A 26610-nucleotide genomic window follows, 5' to 3' on the forward strand; every position below is an offset into this window, starting at 1 on the left:
CTCCACCATAGACCACAGTGCTCCACCCTGTTCTTATCCTCCCATGCTGTGCTCTTAAAGGCTACATTGTAAAATGCCTCCTGGCTGATTGGGCTGGCTGACTCATCAGCATTTCCCATACTCCATGAAATGGAGAATTCCCTAGGTGCCTAGAGGTGGAACTAGCATGGAATAAAACAAGCTATCACAGAAAGTAAAATTTTCTAAAATAGGTTTGGTAGAAGGGCATAATAGATGTTTATTTTTAGCTAGCTATTATGAAGTAAATGCATTTAATTTTGGTTTAACAGTGATGCAAAACTAGAATATAATTACTTTCTGTCCAGCACCTGTCTTTGAGTCTGTCACTTTGCTATTCACTTGTGGATATCAGTGAGGGATATTTCTTTTTCTTTTGACCTCTTTTTCATCAGCCCATTGCAGCAAAAACTTCCCTTACCTTGATAATTATGTATGGATAGATGCATGGGAACATTTGAGAAATAGGAAGTTTCTCTCTCTTGCACAAATTCTGCCTTTCTTGTAGTTATGTTTTCAACCTCCTTTCCCCCTCCTCATTCCTTTCCTTGCAAAAATATTAACTAGGAGTCTTTAAATGTCAGGCACTATATAAGGACATACTTAAATTTTCCTGGTTAAATATATATGAAATTTGTGTCCATCCATCTATCGATCCTCTACTGTGCCTGCCTTTATAATCACTTGCCATTTATCTAATGGTTTAGATAATTGGGTAGATTAATTCAACCAACTCTTTACTAATTTAAGCATTCTGTGATTCTAAATAGCTGTAGTTCTTATCCACAGAAATAAATGTCTAGGTGAAGTTCTGCTCAAAGTTTATAACCCTAGAAACTTCATGATAAGAGCATTTTTTTAAATCAAAAGAACATAGTTTTTAGATGATGAGAAAAATGTACCCTGGAGAGATTTCTTTCTGGCCCCAGTTGTTTAAAATAAGAAACAAGAGAATATATTAGCAGCAAAATGAAACTTAATTTAGTTGTAGGGAAAAACTCTGAAGTTTGCACTACTCAGTAGTTCCCTGAAATTTGGAATGAGGAGAAAAATCAGGGTTTATACCAGGTTTATACCAGGGACCATGGGCAATTCTAATTCCTTGAAAAGAACTAAGGTTTAAATTTTATTTACCCTTTTTTATTAGGTAGTAGTCTGTTTGAGAGAGTGAGACCATTAGCAGCTCTTCAAAAAAATATATTATCAGTTTGAAAGAATAGGGAAAGTCAAGTGCAGCCCATACATGGACACCTAACTCCATGGGCCTAAAATGGATAGGAGTGAGACAGTCTTTGAAATTAGTTGGGCAATGGGAAGAAGAAATTTTTTTTCCAAAGGAAGAAATACCATGTGAATGACAAAATCTTTAACTTCCCAAGTCAATATCTTATCAAGTATCTCATCATTTTTTTTTTTTTAAATGGCCACCTACAGAATAACCACCCTGCCACCAGGAATTAGTGAAGAAGACAGCCCACTGCCACCGGTGTTCCTGTGCGAGGAAGGCTTGCTAGCACTTTCTAGATTGCTTGGCTTTTTGGTTTTTTGTTTTGAGTTTATCTGTCAAAACAGATAAACTTAGTTCAATTCTTCCAAGAATTCCCAGATGTGACAGGCAGTCAACAGCTTTGCTGGGCATGACAAGTTTCATTTCAAGGAGTCCAGCTTGTAATTTCAAGTGGACTAGCTGCTGTTACAGGCCCAATAAATGGAGGTTTCAATTGCTTTTCAAACCCTGTTCCATTGAGCACACTCAGCAATCACAGAACCATCGGGCCAACATCGCCAAAACTGGGAAAGGTTCTTAAGGAAAAGCATATTTTAGCAGCTTTGGAAACAAGCATCCTAAGCATGCCTTTTTGTGCTAACTGATCCTAAGATTTCTGATATGGATGAGAAAAGGAGGCATTTCCGGAACTCAGAGGAAATCCAGGGAGGAGACTTCCTTCTCAACATTGGTGACTTATGCTGATGTATGAAAGAATATCAAATGCTCATACTTTCATGCCAGCTCAGATTTTTTATTGGGCTTTATTTTCTTCTTCTAAAATGGCTGGTTTTAAAATTTGCACTTGGTATCAGACAAAAGAAGTGAATGTTTTTCTATGTTTTATACTAAGACACACCAAACACACACACTACATGTACCCATTAAATATGTTTATTGACTATACAAATGGAATTTTCCAGAGTAACCACTATATATTATGCAGTGGTTAATCGACATTTAGGATCAGGTAGTCTAGATTTTAGTTGTGAAAATATGGTTGCTGGATCCATATGATCCACGGTTTCAACTCTAAGAGTAAATCTCAGATTTTCATTTAGTAGATATTTTCTGAACACATTTCCAGATGCAAGATTGGTGTTTTAATTCAAGATCTAGCAAAATCAGAGGAGCTTCTTATGTGAGATAGCACATATTATTTTCTTGTTTCCTTATCAACACATACTGCAAGACTCTAGAGTGAAATAATTGAGGCATACAAACTTTTAGAAAAAAATCATTTTTTTAAGTTTTAATAGATAACACATAACGTAATTTTGTTACATTGTAACATGCTATGTTATGTAAATAACATGTAATATTTTAGGTCACTTAAATGGCTCTGTGGACTTGAATAAGTCATCTGTTTACAGACAGGGATAATGACAGTATCCCTTCATATATTGCTATGAGAAAACTGTAAAACAGAAAGGATCTTGGCATATTCTTGGAGAAACTGAGCTAACTAGACAGATGGGCTCAGATAATGAAAACACCTGGAAAATGTTACTGTTCAGTAAATACTATGGTGGTTATTGTTATTATTTAAAGTCCTACTTTCATCATCTGTAAACCAAAGAAATGGCTATAATCTCAATGATCTCTACTGTTTCTTTTTTTGGCTAATCCTTTGCTGCCTGTCCTTTAATTGCCTACAGAGGGTTCAATATCCTTAGATGAGTAGGTCAGGCTAACATTTCACACAAATGAAAGTTTATCCAGGTGCTAAGAGTCTATGGTTGCAAATAGAAGTATAACTGTTTTCTTTTGCTCCATGCAAATGACTTCACTGTGTTTGCTTTATCATAATGCCAGAATGATGAAATGATAATTAGCAGGTAATTTCCCCTGGGGGCTTAGTAACTTGGCCTAGCTTTGAATGCTTTGGAACCAGAAGGAGAGCCACCTAGCTCAGCCTTAACAGGGAGCAGAACAGCTTGTCAAGTGGTTGTTTTAGCTCCCTGGAGACTCATTCTGATACGGTAACTTTATGTTATAAATCTGGTAGAATGTTTGGACAGGCTGAGGGCCAGTTGTTTCAACAACTGCTACCGTAAATCCTTCATTCCCCAAATAGCTGCTCTCTTTCTCAAATATCTTCTTATGTAGAATAAATGCTAGTCATGGGGCCCTTAAATGAGGCTGTGAGCTAGTCAGCGTGGCTCTCCTGAAAGACATTTTTTCCCTTTACATTCTCCAGTATTTTGGTTCTACCAAAATCCTAAGGCCATATTCCATACTCCCCAATGCATAGAAAAAGCATAAAAAATACTAATGAGAGAAAAAATAATCAAGAAGATACAGATTTTCTAGGGGATGAGTCCAGAAAAGAAAAAAGAAAATCTTATTTTTCAAGTTTGATTTCAATGGTGTTTTACAAAATGAACCACTCCTGATTAGATTCAGATTTGTTGGTAATACCTCTCACAAAACAATCCAAAAGGAAAAGAAAGACAATAGGAGAAATGGCGCTTGAATGAGAGAAAGAATGGAAAGGGATTCTTCCTGGTGATTCTAATTGGTTTTTAACATTTTCCCCAATATCGCTTTGTTGCATGTGAAGAATACACTATTCAGTGACCCAAGATCGCGCCACAACAGGTCACTGTTTTGTTAGTCAACGGTAACCTTGCTGGTCATATTATACTCAGGAAGCAGGAGACTTACAGTAGGACTTTGCCCAGAGCCAGCATTGTAGCCAACTTCATTGAGGGTGCAAATTCAAACAAGGTAGGATCAGCAGGAGTATATCAGTCCAAGTCTGCATTCATAATAGACATTAAGCACAGGCTGATCTTCATGAGTCTTTTTATCATGCAGGTTACTCCTTATGTGGAAATTCCTTCACATACACTCAGGATGAAGTTTTTCTAATAGCATTTGATGTCAAACTCCATGAGACTTAAGACTCCTTGATACAAATTGCCCAACAAGATGTTTGGACATGAAAGGAACTAGAACTAATTGTATTATAAATTATATATATAATTATATATATAAGCTATACAATTGTATTATATAAACTTCATGAATGAAAAGGACCAAGTGGCAAGGGTTCTCTCTGCATTATAATATTTAACCATTAGTCTTGCTGAAATGTTGGCATATTATACAGTCATTAGTAGATGGTCATAAAAAGCACTCACATGAAATTTTCACAACTCGGAAGGACTTTTTTTTGCAGATTTGGGGTTGGCTGTTATTCAATTTTTCAAGTGTTCCCAATGGATCATAATATTGATAATAGGATGACCCACAAGTTTATACTTGCCAAGGGAGATACTTTATGGAACACAGTTTTGAGAACCATAGTAGAAATGGGAGAAGAATCTGTTAGTAGCACTATCTCTGATATCCTCATAATCAGATACCTTTTGTCCTCTGAAAACATGATCAGGAGGGTTAGGGACACTATCTACATCTTTTTCCAGGTCTCATACTCAATCTAATGTTTTCAGTGGGGGAATCCCACTATGAAATAATGAATGACAAAACCTTTAAAATAGCGTGTTTATCAATTGTATAAAAATGCAAGCATTTTAAGGCTAAGTGAGAAATCTCACTGAATAAATTTATACAACACTACTGTACATACATTTAGACCACAACAAAATAAATCTAAAAACATATATATATATATATAAAGACCTTACTAAGAAATTCAACAAAACACATTGACATCTATTACTTTCACAATGGAAAAAATGAGTGGACTCAAGGCTATATTAATACTCAAGCTCAAGATGATTGTTCACTAGAAGATGTGAAAGCCATTTGAAATATGAAAAAAACTCCTACTGTGTAAATAAATCACAGACTTCAAGAAAAGCAGTGCAGAATGGGACCTAGAGATTATCTAGATTGCATACTCCATCTATTTGGTCATTTGAAGGTGAAATTGTCAGGCTACAGAATAAAACCCCTGTCTTTGTGTTAGAAGAGAGAAAAAGTAGAAGGCACTCAAAATTTTGATTCAAACAAGCCTGAATTCAAATCATAATATTGCTCCATAACTCTGTGTCCCTTGAGCAAATTACTTAATCCTCTAAGTTTTAGGAGGAATGATGACAGTAATACCTACTTCTTAAAGTGGTTTTCAGAAATAATGAAAGAGAGGAAAACTACTTTGCTCAAAACCTTCTAATACCTTCCCATTCTATTCAGAATAAAACCCAGACATTGCATGTTCTCTTAAATCTGTTCTGTTAAATCAAGCCCTAGGCATCTTCTCCTACATCATCTCCTATCAGTGCTCCTTTCCCCTCTTTATTTTGCTCTAGGCAAGCCACCTTCTCATTCTGTCTCAGATATATAGGCACACTACTGCCTCAGGGCCTTTGCACCAACTCATCCTTCTTTCTGGAATGTACTGCCTCTAGACCTTGGGTTGACAGCTGGCTCCCTATCTAAATTCTCATCTTAAGCGGTCCATCCTCAGGAAGAATTTATCCAATTCCTCTGTTCATATACTCACTGACTCTGCGCCAGCTAGGCAATGTTCTATGTGCTGGGGGTTGAGACACCAGTGAATAGAAACCATTCCCTTCAGGAGTTTATCCTACCCCATCCTACTCATCTCATCTCTTTGGTCTCTATCTACTAAGCCTGCTTTTAAAATTTTTCATTGTACCTATCACTACCAGGTACTTTTCCATCTATTTGAAAAGTTATTCTTTTACTATTACCTCCTCATTGAGTTTAGGCTATATGAGGTCAGGCACTGCTGTGTTTCCAGCATCTAGAATAGTACTGGCATGTGGCAGGCACTAAATAAATGTTTGTGAAATGAAGATTTAAAAGTTTGGGAAACAGAATATGCAGGTAACAGACAGACTTTTCCCCTAGCCCTCTGTGTTTTAGAAGAGGAACTGATGTGAATGAAATTTCCAATGGCAGCCCACTCAAAGGATGCCACTAGCAGTTCACAAGCCCATCCTGGACTTTGTTCAATGCCTATGATGTATTAAGATGTGTGATTATTTGGCTTTAAAAAGAGATGCATTTCCTATTTGGATTTGTCCACAGTGAGTTTTGGTTGCATATGCCCATGTTTATTTGTGTATGAAGTGGTGTCCCTGGCATCTGTTCTCTTCCCGCCCCTCTGTACCCATGCCACACAGTGTCTGGGCTTTGTCAGAGAGCTATAAGGAGGTTTAGAAAATTCTTCTCTTTGAGACTTCTGGCTTGTCCTATCAGGGCTGAGAGAGCTAGCAAGTACTGCTAAGTTGGCAGAGCGACAAAATCAACCCACACAAGGAGATAACAGCTGCAGCAGGGATGAAGAGCTTCTGAGGGCCAATGAAATAGGGAAGACAGGGAGATTATGGCTCATACATGGCAGATGGTTGCGTTCTGGTTAGAAATCAGGTTGTTGAGAAACATTTTGTCTCAGACAGAGCTGGATAAATGGGCGTTTAAAGCCATAGACAGGCTGGAGGCGAGCCCTGGCAACCTCAAATTCTATCCGCATCAGGATTGGGGTTCTCTTTTTCATCTTCTCTCCTCCATTTCTTGTCCATAAGGGAACTGGCAATTAGATGTCATGAGCCCTGAGATTTTTTGGGGATGCTGGTGGGTATGTTATCTTTGCACCTTGCCATTGCCTTTGCAATGACACCCATCAGCCATTTCAGGGGCATCTCTCTGATGGCATGGCCGACTGTGGTGAACGCTGCTTCCCTGAGGCTCTGGAAAGAGGCATTATGACAGGAGATTCCTGTGGGAGCCATGGAAAAGGTGCTTGCCTTTCAGAAAGTGACTTTCTGACATCTGTATTTCCAGAAAGTTCTATCTCTGACAGGAATTATTTCCTTATATTTCTTGCCAGTGAAAGAACATGTTTTGGACAATGTGAAATGAGGGCATGGGGAACAGGAATGAACAAATAAAGAAGAAAGATAAATGAGAAGACACATTTCCAATTTTTTGGATAGATTATCCATCTTCCCTAATACTCTACCTTTTTTTTTTTTACCTTAGCGATAGCATTAGAGAGTGAAAAAAGCAATAGCTTTGGGATTAGACACTTCCCGGCTGTTTCAGTTATGATATTGACTTAGGCAAGAAGCCCCATTCCTCAAAAATCAGTTTCTTAATAGGCAAAATTGGAGAAACAACACTTATCACATAGGGTTGTTTGAAGTCCTAAGTGAAATACAGCAGGTCCTCAAATAATGTTGTTTCATTCAACATCATTTCATGAGAGGTCTGCGCGCCATGTGGGACCCTCCTGCGGTGGCCAGGGGAGAAGCCGGGGATTGAACCAGCACTGCAGAGGCTGCGGGCAGCTTCGCAACCCAGTGCTCAACCGCTGCGCCACCGGGGAGGCCCTGTTTCTCCAATTTTGGTTGATATGATGTAAGCAAAAGTTGGCTTATATCATAATCATCAGCATTTGATTATTAGAATGGTTAGATGAGAGGATGGTGAGTTTTCAGTGACTGCTCTGTTGTTGTGGGTGAGACCCAAGACTGCCCCCATGAAGGTACTCACACTCTGCATTCATGCAGCACCTGCTGTATCTGCTAGTGGAATTTCTGGTTTTCTCCTGACCCAGGGCCTCATGGAGGCTGAAATGCCTGCCACAAAATTCAATATAAAATAAAATATAAAAAAATTAAAAAAAATTCAAACTCCACTGCTTGGGCCACAAGTTGGCTGCCTGGGCTCAGATAAGAGCTGTAATCCTCTTCTCCTCTGGGGGGATCTGCCCTTGCAACTCCTTCTAGGAGCCAGGTTGGGAGAAATTGCAAGGGAATGCTATTTCCCTTATCCCTGGAGAGTCTGTGTTCTCTGCCTTTCAAAACTTGGGTCCTAGTCTTTGAAGGATGGAGGGGGTAGGATGGGAGTAGGAGGAGGCTCTGTCAGGCCACTTTATAGCCCAGTGACCTCAAGCAAATGATTTACCTTCTTCAGTGTTTTTTGTTAAAATGGGAACAATACTGTCTGTCTCTTACTATTGTAGGGAAGATAAAATTTAAAAAAGGAACTGGTGTGTTAGATGTTAATTTACTCCTTTTCCCCCCTCCTCTTCTGCTTTCTTTCCTTCCCTTCACTATTCAGTGATGCCTTCTCCCTCCTGTCTTTGATCATTAAATGACCCCCAGGTGGCTTGTACTGAGAGCCCGAGGTGCTGGAGGAAAGCCCAGCAGTCCTTCTCACCCCTTGTTATATGTCATGGCCAGGGACTGGAGGAAGATAGAATCACATTTAAGTCAAATCAGTTGAGCCAATTTCACTTACTATGCTCCTTCTCTGTTTCAGCTTTCTACTCTCAATATATACTGATGCTTCATTTGGTGGTGTCCCTGGAGAATGCAGAGTTTCCTGTAAGTGAACTTTTAATTTTATTTTTGCAGAAAAATTAAGATAATCTCCTTGTGGAAATTAGGCCAGAACTTCTCCAGGCCCAAATGGCACAGTAGGGAATAAAATGTGTAAGTGGTAATGGTGCAGAAGCAAGAAGTTCCTTACTGTAGGGAGCCCTACCTGGGGAGCTTTTAACAACTTTTACACTCAGGCCACAGCCCAGGCCAATTACATCAGCGTGTGGGGGCTGGGAGCCAGGCGGCAGTGCTTTTGAAAGCTCCCCCGGTGATTCTAATGTGCAGTCAAGATTGTGAACCACCGCTGTTTGCTTTCTTACCATCCCAAATGTCTATGTTTCTAGATTGTGTGCCTATGATCCTATGAGGAGAAAAACAAGTGAAAAATACAATTATGTGGATACCTCAGGTCAGTGTTATGGCCACAAGGATGGGGTGAGTGAAGGCTTAACTCATTGTTATGGAAAATAGAGGGTAGATCAGCTGTGAGTGAGGCCCAAGCCCTGGGCACCACAGCTGACAGACATGTGCTGATAACAACCAGGACACCCAGGCAGTGGAATAAGAAAATACAAAGTGAAAAGGCCAGATGAGAAGGAAAAGAAGGGAAAATGCCACTTTAATAAAAAAGAAGAGATCAGCAGGTAGAACATTCCTTCAGGGGAGAAGATGACCAATCAAGTAGATAAAACTCAAAAGATAAATGATGGGCTGACAGCGGTAATAGTCTCTATGAGGTGCATGATTGTCTCCCTTGATTAGGACATTTGCTCAAGGTTTGGGGTTGGAGAAAGCACATAATCAATTGGGAACATGTGATCAGCTTTAGCCAATGAGGTCCTGGCTGAATCCTGAACGCTGATAAATGTACAGGTGCACTCACTTTTCAGAAGTTGGCGTTACCGTTCACTGAAGAATTACATAAGTCCTTGCTTTTGCAAACTGAAAGAAGTCCTAAGATGCGCTCCGCTTTCACCACAAAAATGAAAAGTTCAGCTCTGGCTGTGCAGTACCCTGTGCCCGAGCAGAAAGAGCGGGTGGCCGAGCTCCTTCCAGAAGAACTGCGTGCAGGGTCAAGCGACCACCACCTGGACTTTGTGAGCATCTGTACTTTATCTTGTTTTACTTTGTGTATCCATTAGTGAGATATGGCCTAAGGTATCAGAAAAGCCTAAGAATTCGTGAGGGCATTATGCTTAGTGTGAAAGTACAAGGGTCAAAACCAATACCGTAGCAAGTGGCCTGAAAGTAGAGCCAGCCAGGCCCCGAATGTGAGCTTTTTACTGTGTTTGATGGTGCTGCAATGATTGCAGAAAAGTATGGTTTTACTTTTGAAAGGACATGTAGGTTTAGGGCAGCTTTACAGGATGCTCTGAGTGCCTAAACTAGTGTATGATAGAAATATGGGGAAGGGCTCAGCAGTCAAATATATGGTTATATCTCAAGCCTTCTGCATCCGTCACAGCAGAGGACAAACCTTGACCTTTGACATAGAGGAAGACAGAGAAGATGTAGATGCCAGTGAGCTGCCTGCCATGGATTTAGATGATGATATGATGTGAACAGATGACGCTCCTCCTCTCTTTTCTAGCCCCCCAGTCTACTGTACCTCCCGCCACCCCAACCTCTGATGACCCGGCCTAACACCATCATCACCACTTCTCTCCAGTGTGCTTGCTGCCTTCCATTCTAGTAAGTGAAATTACACTGTACATATAATATTTCTATGTTGTACAGGCTGTGTATTTATCATATTATTCCTACTTTTACTATATGTTAATGTTATTTTGGATTTTATGTGTTATTTGGTATAATTTGGTAGGCTGTTTGAGTCTGAGAATGTGCAAAACATTTTCCACATAATTTAATGGTAATTGCTTCTTTGCTGTATGCCACTTCAGCTTATGAAAGGTTTCCTGGAACACTATTTTCAGATAATGGTAGATGGGATGGGATGGGGGGAAGCAGAATTCATTTACTGAGTGTCTCATCTAACAAGAAGAAACATAAATACTAATATAGAAGGAAATGGATGAATGAGTTCAACTGATAGGAGGTATTTCATATACATTGATTAATATGGAAGAGAAAGCAGAAAGTATCTGGTTTTCAGACACCTGGTTTACAAATAATCTATGCATATAAACTCTGTAGCTCCTTCCCATTTATTATTCCTGCAAACTCCCTGTGCTATGGTTTAGCAATGAGACAGAGGTTTGGGTAAATTTGTGGAATCAGAATCTGGGTAACATGACTATTTTGGAGAAGTGATCTTCAGACTGAGTCCTGATACCTTAAGTCTAATGACGTACTACTGGGAAAGGGTTGGAGAAATAAGATTTTAAAATAGAGAAAAGGTGGGCCAGTGTCTTCTATGTTCAGCATTCTTTCTCCTTGCTATACCCATCATGAAGATCCTCTAGGAAGTGTTAGCATTGGAAGGAGATTTTCAAAGAAGATGCATTGAACCCTGTGGCAGCTCACTCACCCCTTCCGCACTCTGCCCACCTGTCTTAACATCTCCTAATCAACAATTCCATTGGTTCAATATGTGTCCTTTATTGAACATTCAAGTAGGTAACAGGTCAAAAAGCTATCAACCCCATACACGAGTGTAAAATCAACGTTGCTGGCCTCAGGATTCCCAGGTGGGCTCTGCATGAGGAAGTGGAATTGTAGGAGGTGGGACATGGGTGACCCTGGTAGGGTTTCCAAAGTGGGTTTTGGGTTGCCCTGGACAAAGTAGTGCAGAAAAGGAGGGAACAGGTAGTAAAATATTGTCTAGGGTCAATCTCTCTAGCTCTTGCTCATTTATTATTCCTGCAAACATCCTGTGCTATAGTTTAACAATGAGACAGAGGTTTGAGTAAATTTGGGAATCAGAATCTGGGTAACATGACTATTTTGGAGAAGTGATCTTCAGACTGAAGATCTGTGATTTGGAAAGCCTACCAAATCGAACCAATCTGGTCCCAAAGAAAGAGATTTCTTTCCTTCATTTCTTGATTTCTTGTTCTCAGTCTCGGTAGAGCAAACTAGAGAATTGCTAACTATTCACATTGCAGTATGAGCAAATGGATTGTGGATTGTAAGTAGATCCTTGGCTCATAGCTCATTATAAGCTGATGACTTCCTGAACTGCATGATTGACTGTTTATTCTGGAAGAGATTATCAGTATAAAAATTGTTAATGAAAAACGTGGTGGCTCATTCACTTAAAAACTGCTCAGAGGTTGAATGTTTATTCATGTGCTATCTAGGGTCTAGAAGGACTCTAAGGCACTGCTGATAGCTATGGTGATGCTAACTTATTTGATACCGTGAAAAGGGTCTGTAATATAGTGCTTCTTAACTACTTTGGAGTAATTTATACCTTGAAGAATCTGAGATTTCATTGCATTCTTCCCATAATATGCTTATATGCACAAAATCTTGCATATATTTTCAGATTTGTCAAGCTCCCTAAAGACTTGTTGATCTTGAACACTAGGCTAAGAATCTTCCTCTACTGAATTGAGGGAAACACTGGCTCATGTATTTTTATTTGGAATGGAAAAATTGCCATTTGAGAATAGTCTGTAGGATAGGGGTAAAGAATGGATGGAAAGCTGGATCATGGAGGGTCTTAAATGCTAGGCTAGGGAACTAAGACTTAATCCTGCAGCCAGTGTGTTCAGCCTACTTGTACATCTTCATGTTTTTGCCGTATCTATATACCTATGCTAAAATTAAACCTTTCTCTTCACATTGATACCTCTTTAAAATTTGATACCTCTTTACAAATTTTTATTTAGGCTCAATGTCCATGCTTTTATGTTTTAATATAATTATGTCTAATACATATGCAAATAACTTACCTCTTAAACTAAAATGTTGATTTGCTTCAACCTCAAATGCGCACCTAGGCATCAGCGTTCCTCACTTTGGGAAAGGCTAATGTGAGCCATATGGGTTTCTGATTGAGTGGGAGGTGATATTTTAAGATCTGTGGTCATGTGTTGGAATGGAGAGAATTACTGAGACCAAACAGTGACTGATGGTGGGTTGGTGGGATCCTGGGCGTGGGAGGTCAAGTAGGACTTCAGAGTGGAGGCCAGATGAGCAACCTCTGAATCACTCCAGTCTGTGGAATACCTTCCTGGCGTTGGAACTCAAAGCAGTTGTCATGGAAGTTATTTAGTAAGTGGGCTCCTCGAGTGAATAAAACAATGCAAGGGCATGATTATTTTTGTGTACTGTTTTACTTGTATTTACTTTATTCCTATTTTTCTCAGTAAAAGAGGAATTTATGTGTTTTTCATTGCCTTTACTTTACTGATTATTTTTAAAATGAAAATGGCTAAAAAAGGTGAGACATTAAAATTCTATGCGTTGAGAGAATCTGAGGCCTGGATAGTGGAGTTGAAAATCAAATGGTCATTTTCGGTAGATTTTTTGTAGTTTCCACCAATTTGAATAAATTAATGGTTAACTGAAAAATAGATAGTTGTCAAATTTTTTGTGTTGTTTGAATGACACAAGGAGCAAAATAGAACATTGTCCATTATAAGGTGTCACCATACATGATACATCATAAGATGAAAGGAGTTGTTCTTATTCATTGTCTTGGTAAGGAATTGTGTAAATGACATGTCCATCAAATTCCTTATTTATTTCAGTGAATGTTTTGTGAGAAGAACAGAGGGTTAGCTACTTTCCTATTTGGGACTTCTAGTTAGTCTGATTAAAATATTGTGCTTGGAAAGGATAATTTGAATTTGCCCTGACTGAGACATATCAAGTGACCTAGATATTGTGTTTACATTTTCCTTGTGGGAATCTAATGGCTGCTACATAGGGGCAGAGAGCATTCCAGGAACACAACCAACAGTGTATTTTCTCTCCAGGAATCTGTCTAATAAATAGTTGTTCAGGTAATTGTAGGAATGAGAGAGAAAATGGGCTCCTACATTTAAAGTCATTTTTAACTTGGCCATACGCAGTACTTACAGTTAGGAATCAGTTAAAATATGGTGTGAAGAGCACAGCACATGTAGAAAGATGTTCTTGACTCAAGTCTTAGAGTTGCCCTGAGCTAACTACATGACCTTTGGTCTGTGACTTGTCTTTGATTCTCAGTTTCCCTCTCGACGATGCATATATTAATACTACATTAACAGCAATCTTTATTTAATATGATTGATTGTAGTAGCAAATATGACATAAAGATGATGTTTGTCAAGTATAAGGTGCTAAATACACACCATAATTATCACCATCATCCTTGTTACCATAAAAGAATTTGAGTGCTTTGTATGTTCTCTGCTTGTATTACCTCACTTAATCCTTATAATTAACCCCATAATATAAATGCTATCATTAATTCAGTTTTATGGAGGAGAAAACAAAGGCATCTAGAGATTAGCTTGCTCAGTGTTGTATATTAGATGGCACAGCTCACGTGGGAAGCCAGGGAAACTGACTCTAAAGCTTGCCTCAACCTTAAACCAGAATTTCCAAAAATTAACTGGTAATTTCTGTGTGTTATGTTTCTTAAAACATTTGGACTTATGTTAAAGGGATAGTCAAATAAACCTGAAAGGAGCTTAGACACAATTCAGCATCTGTCTCAAAGAGCATTTTTACTTGTTCCCAAACATTGTGTTGGATGGAACCATTTTCTAAATTTGACCCTTTATAAATTTTAGTCATTTCCCCTAAAAATCCCCTTTTTGGCTCTAGGCAGTTTCTTTCCCTCGTGACCATAGGTGGTCTACAGTGCTTGTCTGGTCACTGATGTTAAGCAGGGAAGGTACCTAGCAGGCTACATATGTCCCTCTTGCCTCTACTCTCCTGTCTTGTCTACTGCTCCCCTCAACAGTGTATTTCAGTATATCTGCCTATTCTGCTCCCCACTCTGTTTCTGGTGAATCTTCTCACCCCCTCCTCTGCACCTCTGGCCTGTACCCCAGTTCTTGTTTGCATAAATAATTTTTTTAAAGATTTATGCATACAAGAGCTGGGGTACAGGCCAGAGATGCAGGGGGGGGGTGGGAGGGGTGAGAGGATTCACCGGACACAGAGTGGGGAACAGAACAGGCAGATTGACCGAAGTACACTGCTGAGGGGAGCAGCAGGTGAGTTGGGAGAGGTCTGCTGTGCCATGTGGGTTGCTCCCTGGCTGGCCAGGGATCGAACTCATGCTGCAGTGGCTGCGGACAGCTTCATAGGTTGCGTCTTAACCCCTTGTGCCACCAGGGAGGCCCCAAATAAATCTTTTTTTTTTTTTAAAAAGAGGGCAGGAAGCCATGTGAGTAATATCTGTGCCTTGAGAGGGCGCATGGTATGGCATGGATATAGGGCACATAAAACTCTTGGGCTAGAAACCCTCCACTCTGTGTCTGGAGGTGTCGTGGTATGTCTCATTATGGTTTAGAAAGGAGAATCAATATATAATATAGACAGGTGGGAGGAAGCCCCATTGTAAGGAAGGTGCTAGAATTCATGTATGTTATTCTCATTCTTTTAAAATTGAGGGTCCTGGGGCATCATGGAGGTTAGGTCACTTGATTGATGAAGCCAGAATTGGAATCCAGGTTCATCTGCTTCTGGAGCTTTTTCCTCATAACTACCATATTGAAACACATCCCAGAAGTCTAGCAACTTAAGCAGATGGATCTGAATAAAATCTAAGTCCATAAACTAAATCTATGACTCCCTAAGGAGATGTGCCACTGTGTTAGTGGATATTTTAAGACAATTTATGGATACTGAATATGTATCTCTCCCCACTAATGTGTATTCATCAGAATTCATTTGTTCACTCATCCATTAAGCAAAGATTTATTAACTGTCTTCTATGTATATACCATGATAATAATCACAGTTAAGGGTGAGTGAGCACAGCAGAAACAGAATAATGAATCAAGACACACAGATTCTGTTCTTGGAGCTTACTTGGGGGCCTCCCTGGTGGCACAAGGGGTTAAGCATAGCACTGTGAAGCTATCCACAGCCTCTGCAGCATGAGTTTGATCCCTCCCGGCCAGGGAGCTACCCACATGGTGCAGCAGCCCTCTCTGGTCTCACCTGCTGCTCCTCTAAGTGGTGTATTTCAGTCAGTCTGCCTGCTCTGTTCCTCACTCTGTCTCTGGTGGATCCTCTCACCCCTGCACCTCTGTCCTGTACCCCAGTTCTTGTATGTATGCATAAATCTATTTTTAAAAAAGCTTACTTGAGAAGTTAGCAGTGCACGTGATAACTTAAGGTGTAAATGATTAGTACAAGAGTTACAGAGTAAGGGGTGAAGTGTGTTCTGTGTGTCCACATGGGTGGGCAGGCACCCATGTACATGCATACCTGTGTACATATGTGTGCTTGGCAATTGGTTATGGTTAAAGATAGTGCTCTAAGCTTGAACAAACACAGGAAGCAGGAAATTCAAAATGCCTGCAAGGAGATCAGTTTGGTTCACATGAGGGGTCCAGGAAAATAAGACCAGCACAGTAGGCAAAACATATTTTACATTCAAGTGTGTGATGGAGTTGGGTCTGTGCTTAAGCAAATAGTATCTTGAATTACTGTATATCTGGGACCATTACTTATGGGTTATAGTTTGTTCATGGTCTGTTTTTCTATGGCCAGTAATCTGCGAATGGCTTTTATGTCTTAAAGAATTGTTTAAACCAAACAAGCAAAGAGAAAAATGTGGCAGAGACTACAGGCAGCATATGAAACCTAAAATATTTATTATCTTCATCTTCACAGAAAAGTTTGTCAATCTATATAGCATGTAAGATGGATTGTTGGGGCCTATTGGACTAGGGGAGACCAGGTTGGTAATGAGGGTAAGGGTATGAGAGTGGGATCTGGAAATGCAGGGGCCTGGAGGAAGATGGTGAATTTGGGAGTTGTTCCAAAATGACCACTGAAGTCAGAATAGTGAATGAAAGGGGTAAGCAACAAGAAGTGATCTTTGGTAAATGTTTGTTTATAGAGTGCAGAGAAGGAAGAGAAATAACAATGAAAAGCTGAACTATAAGAGAAACAGCAAGAAAATAGAGAATCTAGTGAGTGTACGATCATAGAACCCTTAGGAAAGAAACTTTGAAGAGAAAACAAGAGGTTCCAGGATCAAAGACTACAGAGAAGTAGCCTTTGGATGGAAAAGACTCCATCCTATCTGATCACCTAATACCTTTGCTTCCATTTATTCATGAGCACATTCTCCCCCCATGATATCCCTTACAAATTAAATATTTTCTTAGACTCTACAAAATATTTCCACGCAATTGTCTAGTCCTCACAGTAAACATCTGAAGTTAGTGCTACAACCTTTATAAATAAGAAACTGAGGCTCCATGAATACATTTCTTATATTCTTGGCTTTCTCTTGCCTTAAGGTGTCCTCAATAAGGATGTGGTAATGAGGCTACAGCTTCAGCTGCTAGGACATAAATGACCCGTCCCTTAAGTTTAGCATCTCAGATTGTGTCCATCTTCCAAATAAAGGGAGAACACAGATTCCCTCAAACTCTCCCCAGACTGCCTCTTTTGTGTGTGTGGACATGGAAGCATCGTGGTTGATGAGGTTTAAAGAAAACTCATTTAATTGTCATTTCTGACTCTTCTGAATTGATGGACTATATACATATACTTAGTTGTCTAGTTGCAACATTTACATCTACATTTTAGAATTATTACTACAAATAAGAACCAGCTTTTGGAAAGTAGGAAGGAAGCTCAGATTACTAGACCATAGAGTATAAAGTGCAATGCTAAAGCCCCTAAGAAGTAGTGAGGAGACAAACGTGTAAAAGGTTTAGAACAAAGATTGGAAGGAAAAGGAGAGGCTGTTGACTAAGATAAATAAAAAACCTAACTGAATTAGCATGGAATGATTCAGCATTGTGAGTGGTATAGAGATGTAGGCACACCTGCTCGGGAATAGAGAGGTGAGGGGAACAGGTGAGGACAGCATAGCATAGGTGGCTTGGACTTACAGCTAGGCACAGGTCAAAGAAAAGGACACTTTAAAATATGCTTCCATGTAGATTACCCCAGGAGTTTGATCTCAGGCTAGTGAATTTTGGAGTTTAGCATTCAAGTTGGAAATGAATGAAATGGTGATGAGGCGAGGCTGGAAGGTAGCTGTGTTTGAAGGGCAGAGTGAATTTTAAAGTCTGTTATTTTACAGCAGTGCCATTTTGAAAGGAGACTTGATTCCAAGGTGTGGCTGGGTAGTGGCAACAAAGTGAGCCTCCGTGGCCACTATGAGGTCCGTGGCTGGGAGTGGAGAGCAAGCTAGAGGAGCCAGTGGTGTGCAAATGGAAGGTGGTGAGGGAGGAGTGGGCAGTGCCCTCCTGCAGCTGACTCGCTTAGAGCCACTCATGCCACGAGGCTCACATTGCTTTGCTACCCAACACTCCTTGGTGATGGGGTATCAAGAAGGACACTGGCCCCCAAATGAATGTGCTGGTATGGACAGTTTTTATCTCTTTAATTCATTTTTTTCTCAATAACAATGATGGACTGAGCTGACAACTTATTATCTAGGGGAATATTTTGTCTCAGAAGGTAACAGGTTTTAAGATGTTGCTTTGATCCAGGCAGGGAAATAAGTAGGGGGCAAGAAAATTTCTTCTAGAATGATATGAGAACAGTAGAAAGTACTTGTACAAAAGGCCCTTTCAAGATATATGTTAGGCCAATGGCCCACAGACCCTGGTGTCACAAGGTAAAAATGCAGTTCTTTATTACAGAAGATGTTGGGATGAGAAAGGTGTCAGCTAAGCTCTAGAACCAAATCCCTTAGCAGAACTTAGGAAATGCTAAATCGAACTCATAATATTATGCCCCATATCATTTGTAAAGGGAATCAAAAATAAGCTGAAGGATATAAAAGTAGAGGAAACCCGCCCCCCTTCACTGTACTGCTTTGTCTGTCAGCAAGCTGAGAAGTGACTTGGGCTCTGCAGCCTGACCTCTGTTCCCTGCTGTGCACATTGTAGCGTTCTGCACTGCCTCTGAAATGAGAAAACTTATGCCTACCTTATAAAGTGTGTAATACTGTCAAAAATAGAAATTAGTGGGCCTCCTTGGTGGCACAAGGGGTTAAGTGTCAGCACTATGAAGCTTACCGCAGACACTACAGCACAGCATGAGCTAACCCACATGGTGCAGCAGACCTCTCCTGTCTCACCTGCTGCTCCCCTCAGCAGTGTATTTCAGTAGATCCACCTGTTCTGTTCCCCACTGTCTCTGATGAATCCTCTTGCCCCTTCCCACCTCCCCCACACCTCTGGCCTGTACCCCAGTTCTTGTATGCATAAATAAATCTTTTTTTAGAAAGAAATTACTTCAATTACATTTATGATTTAGAAAATTCTAGCTTATTCCTGCCCAGATGTAGAGATGAGGGCGACTTATTAAGATCACATTCCTCTAGCCTACAGCTAGTCATATTTCATATTTCTTATCATGAGGTATTTCTCATGTTAAAATGCAGTTGACCTTTTCAGCAGGAGTCATAATTAAGAAGCACCACAATTAGGCAGAATCTCTGGAAACAGTCTTTGAATGACCCAGATCAGTATATTCAGCCTCATTTGGTTTTATAACTTCCAACTGTTTCCTAGGATTTTAAGCCTAACTGCCTTTCTAGGAAATTTGCAGGACTGCTGAAATGTATAGTTCTGGTAAACTTGCATAGTCATCATTGGCCTTAGCATTCGAAAACCATTAATTCTCATTTTGGTGTACAAATGAGTCAGGGGTCAGGAGTCACGCGCCTCCCTGACTTATGAGCTGAAAAGTCAAGATATAACCACATCCCAGATGGGAGGAGGCAGTGGCACTGGTATGATGGACAGAGGCTCTCCTGGGACCCAGCAGTCCTCCCTGTGAACTCCCTCTAGGCTTCTCTGTACAGGGCAGTCAGCTGTGTACTTAGAGCTGCGGGTACTTAAGGGTTAGAGGGGGGGTCCCATTCTCCTTCCCTCTACTCTCCTCACCCCAAACCTAGAAGCTGCTATAAGGTTTCTCCCAAAAGTCCCCTTTTTCTGGATATGGGTCTTGCTTCAATCATGTTCTTTTTTCCTAAATGTTTGAATTCTCAAACTCAGAAATTGCCTCCCCCCACCCCACAGTTTCAGTGAGCCCTTGTGTGTCCCAGCCCCTGTGCGAGGCATCGGAAACACCATTATGAACAAGATGATGCTAGTCCTGCCTTTTGAGACCAATGAAAACCTAATTGTGGCCACTGTGCAGGTTTAAACTCTGCTTCCTCTGTTGGCAACTGGGCTCAAATGACCTTTGAGAATAGTCTTTGCTTGCTGGTGTCTGCCAGGAAGCTGCTGGGGGTTGAGGAGTGAGGGATGACTCACTACCTTCACTTCAATAAGACAATTTCTGAATAAAAATTAAATGCCACAGAGACTAAACGCCACTGGTTTTAAGTCCTAGTCTTTGATTTACTAATCCATGTGAGTTTGAGTTTCTTCATCTGTAAGGCGAGTATAGTGATTGTCATCTCGCTCCTCAGAATAGTTGCAAAGCTCACATAAGTTAATAGAGGTAAAGATTTAACAGCCAGCCCTACACAAAGAAAATGCACATTAGATGTTAGCTTATATGATTTTGTTCACCCTCACAGAGGGTCTTTCATTATACTATGTTAATAAGACACTTTCCCCAAATGTAAGAAAGCTTTCAATAGGTATTGGAGAACACTTCAGAAACTGCAGAAGTTTCCAGCATTCTTTGCATACCTTTCTCCATTTTGTGACTGTATAAATTACCCTATTAGCTTGTAGCCTGTGTCACCAAGCTCTCTGACAATAAGCATAAGTGATTATTCACATGCAAAGATGCTAAGAGAGGATCAACTGAAACATCTTCTAGAAGGAAACCTATTTTCTCTCATTTGAGGCTATCAGAAGCCTCAAAAGGAAATGATGCTAAAATCCTACTGCAAACACTTCATTAAATCCGGGCAGAAAAAGCAGTGTCTTAGCTCCTGGGAAGAGGAAACTATGGGAGCCAGTGGAGCTTGAGGATGGTTGGCCAGGAAGAATAAACATTTGGTGCAGGATTCAAGAAAAGGTTTATGGAGACAGAGGGAATGTGGTGAGGGCTCTGCCATTATGGGAAAGATGGTTACATACCAGTTCCTTCTTCTTCATGCACTCCATGAGGATGATGAACAGATGCTGAGCTTGGGTGCGAGTGTATGTGAAGGTTTTCTGGATGGTCACTAACAGCTGGTCCCTCAAAGACTCATTTATAAGTCTGCAATGAAAAACAAGGTCACGAACAGATCAATCCAGCTCCTATTCAGCACAGATTTCTGAGAAATATTACAGAACACACGAAAGAATTAGGGTGTGGTGACATCTGAGGAGGTGATTCTGTGCCTTTGAATCACATACAGTATTAGAAATTAATGTTACCACAATAAAAATTGCTAAGCAAGGCATTTGATGATTTACTGTAGATAGGAGTTATTTCTTACTGCATTTTTCTCAAAAACTTATTTTTACTGTGATAATGAAAAAATATGCATTTAAAAATCTTTTTTAAATGTCTCAGCATCCAAGTGCAAGGCAAGAAGATCGATTTAGTTCTTTTTTGGTCTCTCTTCTGTCTCTCTTCCTTTCTTTCACATGGCCTGTGTCTAATGCCCTCTTCCTTGGCATCTTCAATTCAGCTTTTGCCTCTTGGTAAGAATTTACTACATTATTTACCATCAAAATATTTATATTTCAAACTCAAATTTTCAGTCTAGTTAGGAAAACAAAGGTTTATCTCTGTAATGAATTTTTGAGCCTCAGTGGCATGGGACAGAACATATATTTCCTCAAAAATTATTCCATGTGGGTGGTAGCTTATGTGGCTTCTGACTTAGGTCATTATTTTTATGTCAACTTTTGCTGTGTAATAGTCAACTGATGTCTGACCTAAAAGGAAGTATCATATTGACTCTTTTATTAGTTTTCATACTATAGAGGACTGAAGAAAAGCAAGGAAGATATATCATATCCAATCTGGGCTCAATTATCTCTTGAAAGTGGGCCAACCTCATCATCTGGCTTAGAACTAGGCTATCTCTACTAGCCATCACATGGAGAACAAAAATTCACTTTATGAATGCTGTACAAAATTAAGATAAAACTGCTCTGCAGGACCAGTGGCAAAATCACTAAAATTTGTATTTTAGTTTCAAAATTGAAGTACCACGGGAACTCTTACATACAATAGTAAAACAAAATGATTATTTCATTTGGTGCTTATAGCCTCCCCTTTGGCACGAGATTTGTACAATTTATAAGGGAAGGCTGCCTTGGCCAGAAAATCATCCACTTAAGATTACTCAGCAAATAGGTTGCAGAGCCAGAGCTAGAACTACTGCTTCTGATTCTTTGTCCAGTACTGTTTCCATGACCCCATGTGCCTCTGATTTCACCAGGTGCACTACACCACTGCCTCTCGTCACCATGGGGACTTGGGCAGGAAAGAAATGAAATTTCTTTTAACTCAAAAACATAACAAATTTTGTTGCTTAAAAGAAAGCAAGATGGGAGACACAAGAATGCCTTCTTGTTTGTGGCCTATTGTGTCCCAGGGTGGTGTGAAGATTCATTTGAACCCACTAGTATGGATATAAGGGTGGCTCTGTTTTGAGGAGAGGAGGGTACATTCCCCATGACAGAATTTTCCCAAGGATGCTAGAAAGTCGCTCAGCCACATCAAGGATTGGATGACCCTTTCTCCCTCCCTTCTTGCTAGAAGTTTTGTATCACAAAGATACACTTTAAGAAAAAGAGCATGATCCACATCACATTGAAAAATGATACCAGATTCTCTCTCAAGATTACTAAGTTATTCTGGAGGATGCTATGGCCCTAGCGTGGACCAGTCTGAAACCAATCATTCCACCATCGCTTAGTGATGTCTATTTAGTGCCAGACACTGTGGCACATTCCAGGGATACGGGAATAGCTGAGATATGCCCTCCCAACTTTCAGTGAGCTTACACACCAGTGGGTAGAAAGACATGAACTGGCATTCATCGTTGACTTGACGGTCAATTAGTAAAGAAGCTTGAATATCATATAGACAGATGAATATCATACAAAAAGTGGCTTCAGAAAAGACTCTTCTGAAGAAGTGCTGTTTATCTGACACTTGAAGAATGAATGAACATTAGCAAGGTTGGGAGCTGGTGGGGCTGGGTAAGACATTCTTGGCAGACAAAACGGCATGAGCATGCCAAGTCTGGAGGAAATAAAAGAAGGTCAGGATGGCTGGAGCTTAGAGAGCAAAAGGAAGAGTGGAACAAGATGGGGTTACAGAAAGGTGAGCAGGGAAGAGATCATGAGGGATTTTGGAGATCATGTTAGAGATTTTAGATTTTATCTCCCAGGCAATGAGAAGTCATTGAAGGCTTTAATTTGAAGAGTGATATGATTACATATGTGTTGCCCATTAATTTTCATAAAAGAGTTATGACATGAGCACATGTCTATTTGACAGGTAATCCATGTGGGTGGGTCTAGAGTGTTCTTCAATATCAAGTGAACATAAATGTTGTACATGATTAACAACAGAGAGATTTTCCTGATTAGCCACTTGGTAGATCCAATCATTTGTCTGCAGGTGTTTAATTTTGATAATAACTAAAAATTTTTTTCCCATCGTTAGCCATCTGTACTGAAACCCCAATTCCCTGAGGTCATTAAATATTTGAAGAATCTGTTACTTGTACCCAGTCTGTCACTTGGTAAAAGCTGAGAAATTATGTGCCACTTAGCTGGTTGTGGCACAGTGACTAAGGAAGCTGAAAGACACTAAAAATCTTAGTTTTTTAGCCCAGTTTTGTAACTGACTAAAGCTTTGGCTTTGGCTAAATACTTTATCAACAAGAACCGTGGAATAGTAGAGTAGAATTGGTGTGGAATGTCCTCTATGTGGCATAAAGTCTTCCTCTATCTTCTCCCAGGATCCTTCCTTATTTTGTGGCCATATTCCTTAGGATTTTTTTGAATCTTACATTCTGGAAATGACTGTTCAGGTCTTCCCATTTTTTCCCTTCACAGCACAAATGATTAAAAAAATTTAATTGTGATATTTTGGTTATTGGCAGGAATTGAAATAAATTAATTTTAGATTTCCTTTTATGGCACTAAATAGTAGTAGAACTTTTTTTTTAAAGATTTATTTTATACAAGAACCGGGGTACAGGCCAGATGCATGGGAGAGTGAGAGGATTCACCAGAGACAGAGCAGGGAACAGAACAGGCAGACTGACGAAATATACTGCTGAGGGGAGCAGCGGGCAAGACAAGAGAGGTCTGCTCACCATGTGGGTTGCTCCGAGGCTGGCGGGGATCGACACTGCACTGCAGAGGCTGCGGACAGCTTCACAGCACTGCGCTTAACCACCTGCGCCACCAGGGAGGCCCAGTAGTAGAACATTTCTTGACAGCAAGACATGGTCATAGTAATATGTAAAATTTTAGTTCTAGAGTTGGATCTTTGACAGAGTAGATCCTATTTATAGAAACTGTTCATTTGTGGCTCCAAATATACCAATAATATTTTTGGTACTACTGAAATTAGAGGATTTTTTGATTTAGAAAGTGTAGTCATTAAAGCAAGGAAACTATACTATGGCCTTTGTGTCTCCATTTAAATGCTGTTCTTCAGACATACAGACCAATGGAATCGAATAGAAAATCCAGAAATAAACCCACAGATTTATGGTCAACTAATCTTTGACAAAGGAGCAAAGAATATGCATTGGAGCAAAGAAAGTTTGTTCAATAAATGGTGCTGGGAAAACTGGGTCGCTACATGCAAAAGAATGAAGCTTGACCACTACCTCACACCATACACAAAAATCAACTCAAAATGGATTAAAGAACTAGACATAAGACCTGAAACCATAAAATACATAGAAGGAAATATAGGCGAAACACTACGTGATTTGCACATCAAAGACATCTTTACAAACACATCACCCAAAGCAGTGATAGTGAAGGCAAAGATAAACAGCTGGGACTACATCAAATTAAAGAGCTTCTGCACAGCAAAAGAGACAATAACCAAAACAAAGAGAAACCCCACCATCTGGGAGAACATTTTTGCACCCAACACTAATGATAAAGGACTGATCACAAAAATCTGCAAAGAGCTGATGAGACTCAGCAACAACAAAGAAAATAATCCAGTCAAAAAATGGGCAGAAGAGCTAAAAAGAAACTTCTCTGAAGAGGAAATGCAAATGGCCAACAGACATATGAAAAAATGTTCAACATCACTTGTAATCAGGGAAATGCAAATCAAAACTACCATGAGATACCATCTCACACCAGTGAGAATGGCACATATTAAAAAAACTAGCAACAACAAATGTTGGCGAGGGTGTGGAGAAAAAGGAACTCTTCTGCACTGTTGGTGGGAGTGCAAACTGGTCCAACCACTATGGAGAGCTGTGTGGAGATTTCTGGACCTACTAAACATAGAGCTTCCATATGATCCAGCAATTCCACTCCTAGGTATTTACCCAAAGGACACAGAAACATCAATTCCAAAGAACACCTGCACCCCTATGTTTATAGCAGCACTATTTACAATAGCTAAGCTTTGGAAACAGCCCAAATGCCCAAAAATAGATGAATGGATCAAGAAGATGTGGTACATATATACCATGGAATATTACTCAGCATTCAAAAAAGATAAACACATGCAATTTGCAGCAATATGGATGGCGTTGGAAGGGATCATGCTCAGCGAAATAAGCCAAAAAGAATAAGAAAAATACTGGATGGTCTCACTCATAGCAGGAATCTAGAAAACTTAAATAAGGGACCAGGAAAATGAACATAAGAAAGTGAAAATCAACATCAACAAAAAACTATGAACCAGAGACACTTTTTGGGGGGTGGGGGGCGGGAGGGGAGGGATTGGGGTCAGAATGGGGGGTTTGCAATTGTATGGGAGAATATAAAAATAAAATTTATTATTTAAATTAAAAAAAAATAAATGCTGTTCTTATGATCTGGAGCTTTTTAGATGAGTCAGTTATTTGAAATAGGTCAGTGTTCACCCAGTGCTCAGAGTAACCAATAAAACCCCTCAGTTTGCTATTAACATTCTGTTGAGGGCCTCTCCGGTGGCGCAGCAGTTGAGTGCTGGGTTGCGAAGCTGCCTGCAGCCTCTGCAGTGCTGGTTCGATCCCCAGCTGCTCCCCGGCAACTGGAGGAGGGTCCCGCATGGCGCGCAGACCTCTCCTGCTGCCCGCTGCTCCCCTCAGCATTGTACTTCGTCATTCTGCCTGTTCTGCTCCCTGCTCTGGCTCTGGTGAATTCTCTCACCCTCCCGCACTTCTGACTGTACCCAGTGCTTGTATAAATAAATAATAAATAAATAAATCTTAAAAAAAAAACATTCTGTTGAAATACTAGCAATACAACCTATATGTATACTTTTCTTGGAGTGAATTCAGTTGCCTGAAATATTGGAGTTTGTTCCTAACTTTAGAAATTAGAAAATGCGTTTAGGATTCAATGGGTCTCAGAGATAGACTTAGAGTTCTGGCTTCTGAGGAGAGAACCCCTTCTGCCTTGGTCCACCCTCCACCCCATTCCAGATGCGATCAATTTATTCTGATACAATATGAGAAAAATACCCTTATATAAACTTAAATTTGTCAATAATACCATCATTTGATACTTCAAAGATATCATTTCCCATGAAATCTTTAGTGCTCTAGAGAAAAGTGAAATTTTATCATTTGCTTAAACCCAAAACAGTTTACTAAACGTAACTTTTATTTATTCATTTTCTCCCAAATGACCTGAGGTCACAGTAACAGTATGTTTCTTGCCAGGGAGGCAGGAGAACATTGTGAATCAAGTATCAGCGTCACTGGGTCAAGCCGCAAGAGTAAAGTTGTCCCTTGTGAGCTATGTGATCTTATGCAGGTTATTTAGTCTTTCCATGTCATATTTTTCATGTTTG

The 26610-nt window shown here is 40.0% G+C and overlaps 1 protein-coding gene across 22 annotated transcripts in view; it reads right to left on the reverse strand.

Annotated features, from left to right (window-relative positions):
- Window positions 1-26610, reverse strand: part of TRPM3 (transient receptor potential cation channel subfamily M member 3) — a gene marked incomplete at both ends in the record, with an annotated part of 743026 nt that overhangs the window by 136631 nt on the left and 579785 nt on the right. For all 22 annotated transcript variants that reach the window (XM_084237419.1, XM_084237416.1, XM_084237432.1 and 19 more), the window contains one exon: window positions 20754-20877. In XM_084237419.1, coding sequence (XP_084093545.1) covers window positions 20754-20877 — 124 coding nt within the window. The remainder of the gene's footprint in view (window positions 1-20753; window positions 20878-26610) is intronic.

Source organism: Talpa europaea, assembly GCF_964194135.1.
Source record: "Talpa europaea genome assembly, chromosome: 7".
Taxonomy (NCBI): Eukaryota; Metazoa; Chordata; class Mammalia; order Eulipotyphla; family Talpidae; genus Talpa; species Talpa europaea.